At 49.1% G+C, this 14,451-nt stretch overlaps 1 protein-coding gene across 1 annotated transcript; it reads left to right on the top strand.

Moving 5' to 3' along the window:
* Positions 1–9,136: 9,136 nt before the first annotated feature.
* On the top strand, positions 9,137–14,229 carry PIM3 (Pim-3 proto-oncogene, serine/threonine kinase). Its single transcript, XM_049814204.1, has 6 exons — positions 9,137–9,694; positions 10,054–10,163; positions 10,307–10,357; positions 10,665–11,028; positions 12,283–12,459; positions 12,626–14,229. Exons 1-6 carry the CDS (start codon positions 9,610–9,612, stop codon positions 12,808–12,810), a joined length of 972 nt encoding a protein of 323 aa, XP_049670161.1. The 5' UTR covers positions 9,137–9,609; the 3' UTR covers positions 12,811–14,229.
* The last annotated feature ends 222 nt before the right edge of the window (positions 14,230–14,451 follow it).

The following is a 14,451-nucleotide window of genomic DNA, read 5'->3' as shown; positions in this document are numbered from 1 at the left end:
TTACCTAGGAGCTCACATGGCCATAAAACTGGTTGAAAACTTAAACTGTTGTTCCAAAGTGCATCCACCTATTGCACTTCAAAATGTGAACTTGTTCCATCATGTCCATATTACAACTACTATATTATTATAACAATTCTTGATTTAACTCCCCCCCCCACCAGCTGTCCTTTCAGTCTTTTTTAAATTACTCCTTTTGCTTTTAAAATTAGAAATATATCTGTATATAGAGTAGAAATTAGTAGCATAGGACCATTGTTTCACAATGTTGGTATTGTAAGTTTGGTTTTAAATTTAGTGTCAAGATTCAAGCCAGATCAAGTGAAGAGCTGGCAGCTCTGTATATTAAGTCTCTTTTTGCAAGTCTTCAGCGATTTTATTATTTATTATTATTATTACCATTATAATAATTGAAAACCAGTTAAACTTTTCTATCTGTTCTCAAGTATAGAAAGACACACTAGTACCACCACTGACTTTTGTAATGAATTTATGATTAACAAATTACTGAATTACTTTACTGGGAGCACAGCGATGTGCCTTTTGGATGAGGTCACAGATCCAATGGAATGATGTAAATTTTGTAGCTATGATGGTCACATCTCAGATAAGGCTTTCATATATTTATCCTTCACATATCAAAATTTTCCTAAAAGAATTTTGAAAAGGGAAGGTAGAACAGAATCCAGTTCAATCTGTATTATAACATTTCTTTAAAACTCAGAGACACACGAACAATGCTTTTTTGCTTCATTCCATACAGTAATCATCCCTCTAAATTCATGATTTCTACACAAAATCTTAAGAGATCATCTGTTCCAGTGTTTCTCTAATTTTAACTGAAGGACTATGTATATTGATTCTATATTTACCAAATAACAAAAAAAAGTAAACCTTGACTTTTTTTTACTACTTCTCTTCTCCCCCCCCCCCCCCCCCCCCTCAATTTTGTTTGGTGCATGTGGGCAAACATAAAATTCATAGAACACTTTGTGATGCCTTACTATTTCCACTGGTACACAGATTATAGGTTGAAAAATACCCATCCAGTCTATCCCACTGAACAAAACACTGGGATCAATTTTTCATATCCTTGCAGTGGTTTAAGTACAACACTACTGAAAAAACCCACCCCAAAACAAGAACAAAAACAAAAAAACAACAACCCACAAAATTAAACCAGCCAAATACAAGACTTTATTAAGAATTGCCTTCTTACACAAACTATTCCAGCACTTTGGCTCACTCTATACATAGACCCCAGAGCAGCCAAAGGTGGACCACAGCAGCCTGAGGTGGACCACCTCCTCCTTACTCACATTCCCTTTTCATTGATTTGCCAATGTCAGTATCAACTCATTCTACAAGACAGAAAGTTGGTTTTCACCTTGAAACTTGAGACTTAATAGCCCTTCTATTATTTTTATCCTCCAATTATAGCTCTGAATATTCTTGTTATCCCTAAAAATATAATACTCTTTTTAATCTTGTTACATTCTTGGCCTTTGTGACTTGGCAGTGAGTTCCACAGTCTAATTACAAGTTTTATAAGTAGAAGTAATTACAGGTTGGGGTTTTTTTTTTATCAGTCTTGAATGTTACCTTTTAATTTTCCTTGATGTTCCTGAGCTCATGTTAGATGACAGAGAACACGGTCATCTAATCTACTGTACCTAGACCATTATTCTACTGCACCCCCTTCCTTAATCTTCTCTCTAAAGTGAAAAAAAGGCTTCATCTTTCAAAAGAGGGTTTTGTTCATATCCTCAGTCATTCTCATTACCCTTCCTTGATCCCACTTTAGTTCTCCAACACATTTTTTTAAATGGGGAAAAATGCTGAAATTGTGCAATCTCTCTACTGAACACAATGTGCCACCTGCATGACAGTGGAAGATGAGGTCCTGAGAACTCAGTTCTGTGGAAAGCCATGTTCTTTGAGTTATAAATATTAATGCTGCAGAGACTTTCCAGTCTGACTTCCCTTGACACAATGTCATGGTATCTAATGCAAATTCTGCATCAAACCCGTAAGTTCTTTTTACACATGAGCATATCTTTTTGTCTCATTTTAAATCCAGTTTCAGTATGAGGTCTTGAATGAACAGAAGACTCCACGGTTACCCTCTGTTACCCACCTGTACTTTACTTCTATAGTTTGTTTTCTTTCAGTTCCCGGGCTGGGAAACTCTTCCTCTGTGAGACTTAAAGAGCTATCAAATACGAGGTGGGGAAAAAAAGGAAATATATTGCAGATACTTCTAGACTGTGATGGTAAGAGGTTACCTCTTAACCTTCTCCCAAACAAACAAAACAGATTGAGCTATTAAAGTTTTATGTTTTAAGACACTGGTCTTAGACGTTGTATTCTCCTGGAAGCCTTTCCAGTTTTTCAAACTTCTTGTAACAGTACCCCACTACTGGTCTCGCTAACGTTATATCAAGGGGGTTACATTCTTTGCCTACTCTTAAATTAATACTTCCCTGATAAAAAGTCAGTGTTCACCCTCTTAGCTTACAAGTGTCTTCACCAGGCAGGTGGTTATTTCTACAAGTGTCCCATAGCCCTGTCCATTATTACCACATTCTTCCATAATCTTTTATATGCAAAGGTTATTTCTCATTTCTATTATTTATGTTACTTTTACCATGGAAGAGCCTCCATCACAGATCAGATACTTCTGTTCTACACACCAAATAAAAAGATGGTCTTTAACTCAGAGGTGTCTTTTGATTGCTCCCCTCTTCTTCCAACCCTCCAGCTTGAGCTGAACACATCTCGCCAAGAACAAAGTATATGGATGGGCAGATTAATCTTGACATTAAATACAACCTATTAACTACACGTTTGTGATTTCATCTGCTGTTCTTCATGAATGCTGAAATACATCCCATATCAGCTCACTAGTAACAGAAGTTTAAGATTGTCGTAGTTTAACCCCAGCCAGCAACTAAGCACCATGCAGCCACTCACTCACTTACCCCACTGGGATGGGGAAGAGAATCAGGGAAAAAAAGTAAAACTCATGGGTTAAGATAAGAACAGTTTAATAGAAAAGAAAAGAAGAAACTAATAATTATAATGGTAACACTAATAAAATGACAATAGTAATAATAAGAGGATTGGAATGTACAAGTGATGCACAATGCAATTGCTCACTACCCACTGACCGATGCCCAATTAGTCCCTGAGCGGCAATCCCCTCGCCCCCACTCCCCCCAGTTTATAGACTGGGCATGACGTCCCATGGTATGGAATACCCCTTTGGCCACTTTGGGTCAGCTGCCCTGGCTGTGTCCTGTTCCAACTTCTTGTGCCCCTCCAGCCTTCTTGCTGGCTGGGCATGAGAAGCTGAAAAATCCTTGACTTAGTCTAAACACCACTTAGCAACAACTGAAAACATCCGTGTGTTATCAACATTGTGTGTTATCAACATTCTTCTCATACTGAACTCAGACATAGTGCTGAACCAGCTACTAGGAAGACAATTAACTCTATCCCAGCTGAAACCAGGACAAAAATATTTCTCAAAGATCCAGAGTGTGCTAAAATACACATCACCTTTTGAAGTCTGGTCATATCTTGTTCACTGATTTATTCATCACTTATTACTACCAAGCTGTAAGTCCCGATGGTCTCAAAGGAGCATTGCTTCTGTAACATGGTTATTTTCATAAAGTCCTTGTTCCAAACACCTAATCAGACTGCTGACAACATCTATCCATATATATTGCATATAGCCTGATCTGAAAAACAGTGATTATAGTTATATTAGACACATTAAACCCAATGGCAGATGGTAAATAGATAATCTCTGCTGATACATATGTATCATCAATGATAATGTATAAGTACAACTAACACTAACACTGTGTCTAGGAGGGGAAGCAGGAGATTAAACAGTAGGTATATACCACCTAGATAGGCTGCAAGAAGAATCCTGTTTATTAATGGAGAAACATGAACTAAAGCAGCAGTTTAATCTCTTAGTGGCAAGAGTCATCTTTGACTGAATTCACTCAGTAGTTTGAATGGTAAAGGAGAAGGAATGTACCATATCTGGAAATGTAAGGTCTATTACTGATGGAGCTGTCAACATCTTTCTCTAATCACTCATAATTCTAACTATGTGTTCTTTAAATGCAAAGAAATAAGGAGACACACTGGTCAAGAGGAAAGCAATGAAGTTGCTGAAAATGTGCCCCAACAATTTGTCTGCAAGACCTGGCAGAGTCAGACATCCCTGTTATCCATCCTAATTTGCAAGTAAACAGGCAGGTAGAGCAGGGGCCTGCCTTAGCGGCACAGTGAATATATGACTGAGCTCAACAACAAAAAGGAAGCATATGGGAGGTAGGAGCGGGGACACGATGAGGAGGAATACAGAAGCATTGCCCAGGCATGCAGGGATGTAATAACAGTGCCAATGCTTGCGTGCAGTTAAAATCGATGAAGGATATCGAGGGTAAAGACCCTTTGCAGCAAAACGGAAGACAGTAAAATCTAGGCCTGCTGCTGAATACAGCAGGTGACCCTGTGACACAGCACACAGGAACTCAATGTCGTCTTTGTCTATAAAAACGTCTGTCTTAGAAAATTGCCAGGAGAATCTGGGTGATGACAGGATGACCAACCTTCTCTCAGTCACTGGGAAAATCATGGAGCAAGTACTCATGGAAACCATTTCCATTCACACGACGACAGGAATGTTATCCAGAACGGCCATCTTGAATTTTGCAAGGGCAAACTGTGTTCAGTCACCGATTGCCCTCTACAACTACATGACAGGCTCTCTGGGTGAGGGTAGAGGAGCAGGTGTTGTTCTCCTTGTCTCTAGCAAGACCTTTGAAAGAGTTTCCTAGCGTCCTTGCAGCCAAACTGTGGAGTTACAGGTGGACTATGAGGTGGGTTAAAAACTGACCAGATGACTGGCCTCCAAGGTTAGCTAATAACTGTTTGAAGTCCAATTAGCAGGTGATTCCAAGTGGTATTCCCTGGGATCAATACAAGGGCTGATATTATTTAACACTTTCATCCATGACCTGCATGATGAGACCCCTTAGGAAGTACAAGGTGACACCAAATCAAGGGGAGCTGTTGGTATACTGGAGGCTATAGCTGCCATTCAGGGAAACCTCAGAAAGCTTAATGAGTGTCTAACAGATCCATCTGTTTTGAAGTTCCAAAAAGATAAATACAAGGTCCTGCACCTGGGACAGGATATACTTACGGAGGAGTGCAGGCTGGGAATGACGGTTCTACCCAGCGGACCACAAACTGAACAAAGTCAGCAGCGTGTCCTTGCAGTAATGAAGACTAACCGCATCTTGGACTGCATTAGCACGACCACAGCCAGCAGGTCAAGGGACATGATTATTGCCCTCTATTCAGCACATATGAAGCCACATCTGGAGCACTGTGTTCAGTTTGTTCTCTCACCAAATAAAAGAGAGACTGAAGAGAGTCAAGTGAAGGGTCATTAAGACAGCTAGGAGCTTTGACATACGAGGAGGTTGACAGACCTAAGAATACCAATATTCTTATCAACTTTAACGGACTATTACTGCTAGAGCATTCTTAGCAGCATTCCTTATGGTCACATCATGCAAACAGATGCATTTTGGTAGTCCCATCCAGAAGACCTGCAATGGCTATAGGCACATATTAGAGCACATTAATGCCACCAGGGCAGTACCCGACAATGTGCCACAGCAAGCTTTGAACTGGGTTCCATACAGACATTAAAAGGTAGCCTGAAGGCAGTACTGTCTCTGTGCTGCAAGCAGAAACTCCCATGGATCTTCCGTATTTCTGTGCCTGACAAACTCACGCCTGCTCAGGGACCGCTGCTCAGAAAAATGATTCGTACATCAAAGAACAAACTGGCATCCTACCCATGAATGATTTTCCATTTATAGTTGCAAAGCCACTGCTAAAGAGGCCAAAACTAGTTTATAAAATATTTCTGCAGCTATAATTGTTTAGGACCACTGAACTGCATGTTCCAAGCCAGATCAAAAGGAGCACCGCAAACTCATGAAAGGCTTATGTGTAAAGACAGGGTAAATTCCATGTCTGGGATCCATCTGTAATTCTGTCAAACCAAGAGTCCTTGTAGCTGTACACAAATTAAATGTCTGTCTGCCAAAATTAAGTGAGTGAAGAACAAATACCCCCTTATCACTTTTTTACAGTAACTACCTTGTTTTCTTTAATGTTAAATATAGAATACCCTTCCTTTTACACTGTTGTGAAAACACAAATCGGATAGGGGGTTATACCAATACCAGACATCGACCGTGGTCTTTTTTATATCACCATTTTTCTTCAAACGTAGATGTGTAAAGTATGCCATATTCTTTTCACTAAAAGTATTACAGCTGATAGAGCTGAAGAAGTTTTAGCTTAAACTCAACAGGATTTTGAGGAAACTCTGTACTCTTTTCTTGAACAGGTTCAAGGTAAGTATATCACCGATTTAACATAGATTGACAACACAAAGATGGATTTAAGAAATTGCAAAGCAGTTGGAATGAAAAGGCCTGATGTTTTTACGCTTGCAGACTAGTGATATATGCATGATTTTTCATGCTTAGCCATGCAAAAAAACAGGAATTAGTAACTACTTGCAGTGTTAATTCCCTAAATAATTAGCACTTATCCAAATTAATATTTAATGCCAGTTTTCCCTCTTTAAAAATATTTGCTATTTCAATAACCAGAGATCTCATTTTGGAAGCGAGAAACACCACTTCTCCATTTAAAACAATACTCACAACAAGCCGCTGACAAGGACTATAGCAACAGGCAGCTACAGCTAAATTCTTTAAAATAAACCTGGAACATGTATTGCGAGATCATGAAATCTTCCCAGTGTTTGTATTTGTTTCCATTTCAGCAGCAATAAACACAAGTATAGCATGCATATGCCATTGTCTGGAGAAACTTATTCCATGTGATTAGAGATAGCCAAAAGGCAGGATATCTTACATCAAAAATAGCTTCCTTATAGCTTTATCTGATAAATCCAAATAATTAGCTTCAAGAAAAAAAAAATCTGTAAACATGAAACCTCCTGAATTCTTCAGCTGCTCAACAAACTGAATGGTTTAGTTTGGTTCCTCTGCAAATACCATGGTCTGTTCAAGAGGTAGTAACTTTCATAGCTCAACTGATCTAGCTTCAAAAAACACATTCTGGGACACGAAGGGTTGAAACTGTGCCTGAAAACTTGACCTTTACATCAGCTGGTCTAATCTAATAAAAGATATTACCTCTCCCTAGAAGCCCTTGCTTTGTTTATGGTCATGACTGCCTGAGCTTACAGCACTACTATTATCAGACAATGCCAACTGCAAGGCTCTCCCAGTGCCGAGGGTGGGAAGGACTGACTGCCAGCTCTTCAAGTGACTGTCCCAAAATACCCTCACGTTAGGGATCCCCGTGCAGTACCGGTACTCCGACTTCACCCTTGTCAGCAGAGGGGACGCGAGACGCTCCCATTATGCACCTGGGACTGCGGTGGTGTAAAAGGGGTGGCAGTGCCGGGGATGCGGAGGTGCTGACCTCCTGCCCGCAAACGTCGTGGTGTTCCCCGGTGGAGCTCCAGCCTGGCGCACCCGCACGCCATTTCTCCGCTTGCGCGCATCCGGCCAGCGGTCTCAAAGTAGCTGCCGGAACAGTTATCAAGGCGCTGTTGCCCACCCCGCACAGCACTAACTGATTTCGAGATCGGTGGCCCACAGCTTTTGCTGGACAGACAGCCCAAGATGCCCTGAGCGCCCTCGGGCTTTCCTCTCCCCCGGGCTCTCCCAGCTCTCTCGGCCTCCCCTCAGGCGAGGCCGCTGCCCAGGGCCTCCCGGTGGCAGCGCCCCAGCACCCGCTAACGGCCTCCCGGGGGCCGCTCCGGGCGAAGCCTCGTGGAAGAGGGCGCCTCACGGAACGCCGCGGCCGGACGAGGAGGAGGAGGAGGAAGGGGAGGAGAAGCAAAGGCTGCCTCGCAGCCGGCCGGGGAGGGGGAGGCCGCCGCCGCCGCCGCCGCCGCGCCCCGATTCCTGTTGATGCAGCGCCCCCTGCGGGCCGGACCGGGCGGCTGAGGCACCGCGGCCCCGCGCAGCGACGGGACCGGGGAAGCGGAACGGCTTCGTGTCCCTTCCCGGCGCGGCGCCTGAGCGGGGCGGGGGAGGGGAGGGAAGCCCTCAGCTCCTCCGAGGCGCACCGGCGCCCGCCGTCGCGCCGCATCGGCCCCGCGGGGCTTCCGCACGGGGGAGCTGCATGACGGAAGCAGGAGCGGAGGGCAGGCGCCCGGCGTCGCGTCCCCCCGCGCCGGCAAGCCTCCGGGCTGCGCCGGGGCGAGGCGGGCAGCGGCGGGGAGAAGGAGACATCGCCGCGGCGGGCGGGGGGAGCGCGCCACGCGTTACTTCGGCGAGCACCGGCTTTCTGAAGAAGCGGGCTTTGACGCTCCGTGCCAGGGGCTGCCCGCACCGCAGGCCGGGTCCGCCGAAGCCGTGGCCTGGCGTGCCCCGGCGGTGGCAGGGCAGGGCAGCGCCCCGCCCCCGCACGGCCTCTCGGCCGGCCCGGCCCGGCCCGGCCCGGAGCGGTGCTGCGCTGCGCGGCGCTGCGCGGAGCGACCTTCCCGCAGCCGCGGGGCGGGGCCCGGCGTGGCGCGCCGCGGCGTTCCCGCCCTGCCGCCTGACCCCGCTCCGCCGCATGCAAATGAGACCCCCTCCTCATTGGCCGCACCGGTAGTCCTTTGAAAAGGCGCCCCGCGATTGGCCGCGCGGAAATGTTAACGCAAATAGGAGAATCTCCCCCACACCCCCGCCCTCTTTTTTTTTTTTTTTTCCGCCGCTAATGCGTGATGCGTTCCTCAGACAGTCTGTAACTCTGCGCGTCGGTTACTACAAATAAGTAGTTCCCAGCCCCCCGCCCCCCCGCCCGCCCGCTCGATGGGGCGGGGCGGGGCGGGAGGCTGCAGTCCCGGCCGCCGCACCGCGGGCGCCCGGGCGCGGAGGGGAGGGGGCCGCTGGGGCGGCGGGGAGAGGTGTTTCCCCCTCCCCCGCGGAGGGATATCCTCGGCGCGCTCGCCGCGCTCTGCCCGCACCAAAATATTGGGAGTTAAGAGGCGGCTCGGCGGCGCCGCCGGCTCAGAAGCGCGCGGGCAGGCACGGCGGCGGCGCGGCTCCTGCTGCCCGCCACGGCTCCACTGCGGCGTCCAGCCCGCTCCCCGCCGCGGCGGCCCCCGCAGGGGCGGGCTACAGGCGCGGCCCCGCAGCCCCCGAACCCGCCTGCCTCCGCCGCGAGCTCCGGCTCCGGCTCGGCTCCGCTCGCGCGGCGCTCGCCGGTTGGAGGAGGGAGAGCGGCGGCGGCGGCGGCTGCCTCGCTCCGGAGGACTCGCCGCGGCCGCCGCGGGGATCCGTGCCGGCGGGGCGCCCCCGCGGACTCCGCCGGTGCCGGCTGCCGGCCGGGGAAGGAGCGGCGCGGAAGGTCCCGGCGGCCCGCCGCCGCCAGCCGGCTCCGGAGAGAGGAGCGCCGCGCCGCCGAGCGCCCAGCCGGGAGGACGCCGGCGCCGCCGCCGCGGGGGACTCGCCGTGCCCCCCCCCTCGGAAGATGTTGCTCTCCAAGTTCGGCTCGCTGGCTCACATCTGCAGCCCCACCAGCATGGACCACTTGCCGGTGAAGATCCTGCAGCCAGGTACGGCGGGGCCGGCGCAGGGGCTGCGGTGTCCCCCCACCTACGACGGGCTCCGCGCGCCGGGCGGGGCGCGGGCCGGCCCCCCTGACCGGCGCCTGGCAGCCCCCGGAACTTCGGGGCGCGCTTTGTCCCCCCTCTTTCTTTCTTTTTCTTTTTTTTTAATTGAAGAAGACGATTTTTAAAAAATGATAATAAGGAAGCCTTGGGCAGGATTGGGGCAGCGCACGTAACACGCGTCCAGCGGGCGGAGCGTTTGGGGGCTTCTATTATTATTATTAATCTTTTTTTTTTTAAATTTTTGGCGGAGCGCGGCGCGGCTGCGGACGCTAACGCCGTGTGTTTCCCTCTCGTTTCCGCAGTGAAAGTGGAGAAGGAGCCGTTCGATAAAGTCTACCAGGTGGGCTCCGTGCTGGGCAGCGGGGGCTTCGGCACCGTCTACGCGGGCAGCAGGATCGCCGACGGCTTGCCGGTGAGGCGCGGGACGGCCCTTCCCGGCCGGGGGGGGCGGCTGCGGGCGCGGCGGGGCCCGGCCCTGCCCTCCCCTCCGCGGCGGGGGCGCAGGCTGCGCCCGCCCCGCCGCTCACGGCGCCCGCTTTCCTCCCCGCTCCGCAGGTCGCCGTGAAGCATGTGGTGAAGGAGAGGGTGACCGAGTGGGGCACGATTGTAAGTAGCCGGGGCAGCCGCGGGGGCTCCGCCGCGGCGGGGCTATTGTGTGGGCGGCGGGCCCGCCCCGCTGGCGCGGCCTCTGCGTCGGGGCGGAGGGGGGGGGGGGGGGGGGGAATTTGGCGGGGGTTCGCCGCCGCAGCGCCGCGCCCGCCCCTCGGACTGCGGCAGCGGCGGAGGGGGCCCGCCGGCCGCGCCCTCCTCCCCGCCCGCCCCTCCTCCCCCCTCCCCTCGCCCCCCCCCCCCCAGCCCGCCCGCCGCGCTGACCCGCGCCCGCCCCCCCCCCCCCCCCCCTTTCTGTGCCCAGAGCGGCGTCATGGTGCCCCTGGAGATCGTCCTCCTGAAGAAGGTGGGCTCCGGCTTCAGAGGGGTCATCAAGCTGCTGGACTGGTACGAGCGGCCCGACGGGTACCTGATCATCATGGAGCGGCCCGAGCTGGTGAAGGACCTCTTCGACTTCATCACGGAGAAGGGCGCCCTGGACGAGGAGACGGCCCGCGGGTTCTTCCGGCAGGTGCTGGAGGCGGTGCGCCACTGCTACGGCTGCGGCGTGGTGCACCGGGACATCAAGGACGAGAACCTGCTGGTCGACCTCAGGACGGGCGAGCTGAAGCTCATCGACTTCGGCTCGGGGGCCCTCCTCAAGGACACGGTCTACACCGATTTCGACGGTACGTGCCCTGCCCGCGCCCCGCCCGGGGCCATGCCCCCCCACCCCCCCCCACCCCCGGCAGCTGCCGCGCAGCCCGTTCCTGGTGGGCGGCCCCTCTGCCGCGGGGGCTCGCATCGGGTCTGTCGGTAACGGAAACCTTTGGCCCGAAGCGGCTCAGGGGTGTTCGGTTGCGTAGGGAAGGAGCGATTCCAGGCAGTGACGCAGCAGTTTATGTTTCCCTGTCTTGGAAAAAGCGTTTGGGTTTGGCTTTTTTTTTTCCTAGAGGGCGATCTGTTTACATGGAGGCTTTGCCAGTGTCGGATGTTTCCATGTGTGGATATGCAGTTTTTATATGCGGAGCTTTTTTTAACTTGAAGCGGTAGCTTCCCCCCACCCCCCTCCCTCTCTGCCGGTGTCCTGGAAATCCCGCATTGCAGATTTTAAAGCGATGGGCACAAGCACACTCCCTCGCGATGCCTTAATACTAAGCTTCAGGGCCGGGCTCGACGCTTTAGGGATGGGAAAGCTGAAAAGAAGCCCCTGTGTGACAGGAGGGGAGAGCATTTCCCCCTGCCTTTGGAGCGTGACTGATGTAATGGGGGACTCTTCCCGCCCCCCCCCAGCTGCCCCACTCACATCTGTTTGTTGTGAAACCCGAAGCCCCGCCGCACGTGACCCTCAGCATCACGAATTCCCGGTTTTGTTTGGTATCCACGGAGCCCGCGGGCACCGGGGGCGGGGGTGGGGGGTGGGAAAAGCTGCCGCAGGGAAGCCCGGGGGACGACGACACCTTAAAAACATAGAAATCGTAAGCAGCCCTATTCTGTTTACCGCCTTGCGGAATTGGGTAAAGCAGCTTAGCCCCGCGTAATAGGGGCAGCCCGGAGTTTCACCTTCTCGCCGCCCGCTCTTCTCCTCCCCGGCAGCCCCCTTTGTCCTTTTGTGTCTATTTTTGGTGTGATGCTGCAGACGCCACGTGGTCAGTGAAAGGGAGCTCGCCTCAGTAAACAGTCAGCTGATGGGGCTGTGTTCATCCTCGCCACAAAATAGCGCAACCAGATGGGCCAAGTTTGTTGATGGTGTAACCCTGCTGATGACCTGAAATTACACCGCTAATGGTTTTGGCCCATGAGATGGTTTGGTTTGGGTTTTTTTTTTTTCACTTCCAAATGACAAGTTTACAAATAATTCAGCCCCGCTAGAAGGATCCGAACAATGGGGAAACACTAAACCTTGACTTTAATTTTATTTTTTTTCCCTCCTCTGCTTTTAGGAACGAGAGTATACAGCCCTCCAGAGTGGATCAGATACCACAGATACCATGGGAGGTCAGCAACAGTATGGTCTCTGGGAGTTCTGCTGTACGATATGGTTTGCGGAGATATCCCTTTTGAGCAAGATGAAGAAATCTTGAGGGGACGATTATACTTCAGGAGAAGAATTTCACCTGGTGAGTTGTATAGGGGTCACATGGGGAGCTCGTTTTATTTTATTCCCTTTTTCTATTTTTTTTAAATAGTCCTGTACATTTGAGTTTGTACATATGGATACTTTTTATTCAGGATTGTCTTTTTCCTTTCCTAGTCTAAAATTGCCTTGTTGTTTGTTTGTTACAGAATGTCAACAGCTGATCAAATGGTGCCTTTCACTGAGGCCTTCAGACAGACCAACACTTGAGCAAATTTTTGACCATCAATGGATGCACAAATCTGAAGTAGTGAAGTCTGAGGACTGTGACATAAGGCTACGGACCCTTGATACTGATGTATCTAGCACAAGTTCAAGTAATGAGAGTCTGTGAATTACTAAGGACCTCGCACTGGGAGGGGAGCTACAAGCAGAAAGACCACAGTGCTGCTGCCAATACGTAGGAGGGGCTAGAAAAATGCATTCATTATTCTGTAGTTGAATCTTTGTCTGAGGGACTTGATTTTATTTTCCCCCTTTGCTGGTTTCTGCTTTGGAATGAGAGATTTCCTTTGGAAACGCTGATGTTTGGGAGTTGCAGGCCAGTACTTAGTCACAGACTGACCTTATTAAGAAAGCAGTGACCTCTTGAATACATGGTAAACTTTTTTGCTCTCATAGAGCCTGGACTAGATTTTATTTGCTTTTGAGTGCCTTTTTGAAAGCTGCTTCAGTGGGACTTTCTTTTTTGAGCTGTGTATGTCCAAAGAAGATCCAGTTCATTATAGGAATTTGCTCCCTTTAGACTCAGTGCTGGAGGAAGCAGCTCCTATGATGCATTGGAGAACGTGTTCGGTGATTGAATGAAGTAGTCCCATCCACTGGTGATGGAATACTTGAACACAGACATTTCACTCCTGCCCCCTGGCCCTTTCCAAATCCAACCCACCTCTGCTGCTCAAAATATTTCCTATAGCCTGCACAGAAATATGAACAGGTATATCAGCTTTTTTATCAGAAACATTTATTCATGTTTCCTTTTATCATCTCTACCATTGGGCATGAGAAGCCCCTTTCTCAACTCCCCCCGGCCTTTTGTCACCCTGCGAGTCTTAAAGTATGTATGGGCATGTTGAATGCACAATCAATGCAATATTCAAGGACTTTACTTTTTTTTTCCATACCTGTATAATGTGTTTATATAAACTTGGTTTTTTCCCATGTACTATACAGTTATTTATTGTTTGGAGTTTAGAAGACCTCCCACAGGTTTCAGCTGTGGCTATTTATTTGGTTAATTTATTTGGTTAGAGTTATTCAACACTGTGCTTTCCCCTCCTTCTCCCCATGGGAATTCTAGTGGTTTGCCCATGGCACTTTTTTTCTGCATTCCTGTCAACTTTTGTTTAAAAAAAGAAGAAAAAAAAATGAAAAAAGAAAAAAAAAAGAATTTTCTGACCTTATCAATTTTTGTTGGAAGATGGAAAATTGTTGTACAAAGTCTAATTTAAGGGAAATAGAATGACTTTTTAAAGTTAGTCAGTATGCCTTTTGTCTGGTATTATTGTACCAGAAATGTAAAGTAATGCTGTTTGGAAGGGTTTTAAATTATTGACATTGTACAGTCTCCGTGCATTGGCTCTGGAAGGTAGAGTGGCAGAGTCATAAACCTTAATTTATTTTAATAGCTGTGTTTCTGTGATCTGGTTGCATTTATGCAGCTTGGATTTGGATTTTTTTTTTCTTCTGTTTAACAGTGTGAAATGTATGGAGATCATATTTTTTATACAGGTATTTCAATTAAACTTTTTTTGTATATAACAGTTCTGTGTTTGTGTGCTCACTTTTATCTTCACTGTTACTTTTGATGCCAGCTGGGGAACACCTATTCTGTTACTTCCTGTGGCTTGTAAAGGCCTGCAGCAGCTGACACGGAGTTAATAGGTCTATGCCATTAAACAGTGACCATTTTGGAAGAATTAAGCAATCGTTCATCTTGACTGTATCTACATCTCGATCACTGTATTTGATGTTG

The sequence above is a fragment of the Accipiter gentilis genome, chromosome 11 (genome assembly GCF_929443795.1).
Source record: "Accipiter gentilis chromosome 11, bAccGen1.1, whole genome shotgun sequence".
NCBI classification, from domain to species: Eukaryota; Metazoa; Chordata; class Aves; order Accipitriformes; family Accipitridae; genus Astur; species Astur gentilis.
Note: the sequence above shows the minus strand (reverse complement) of the source record. Positions and strands in the feature narration are given on the sequence as shown.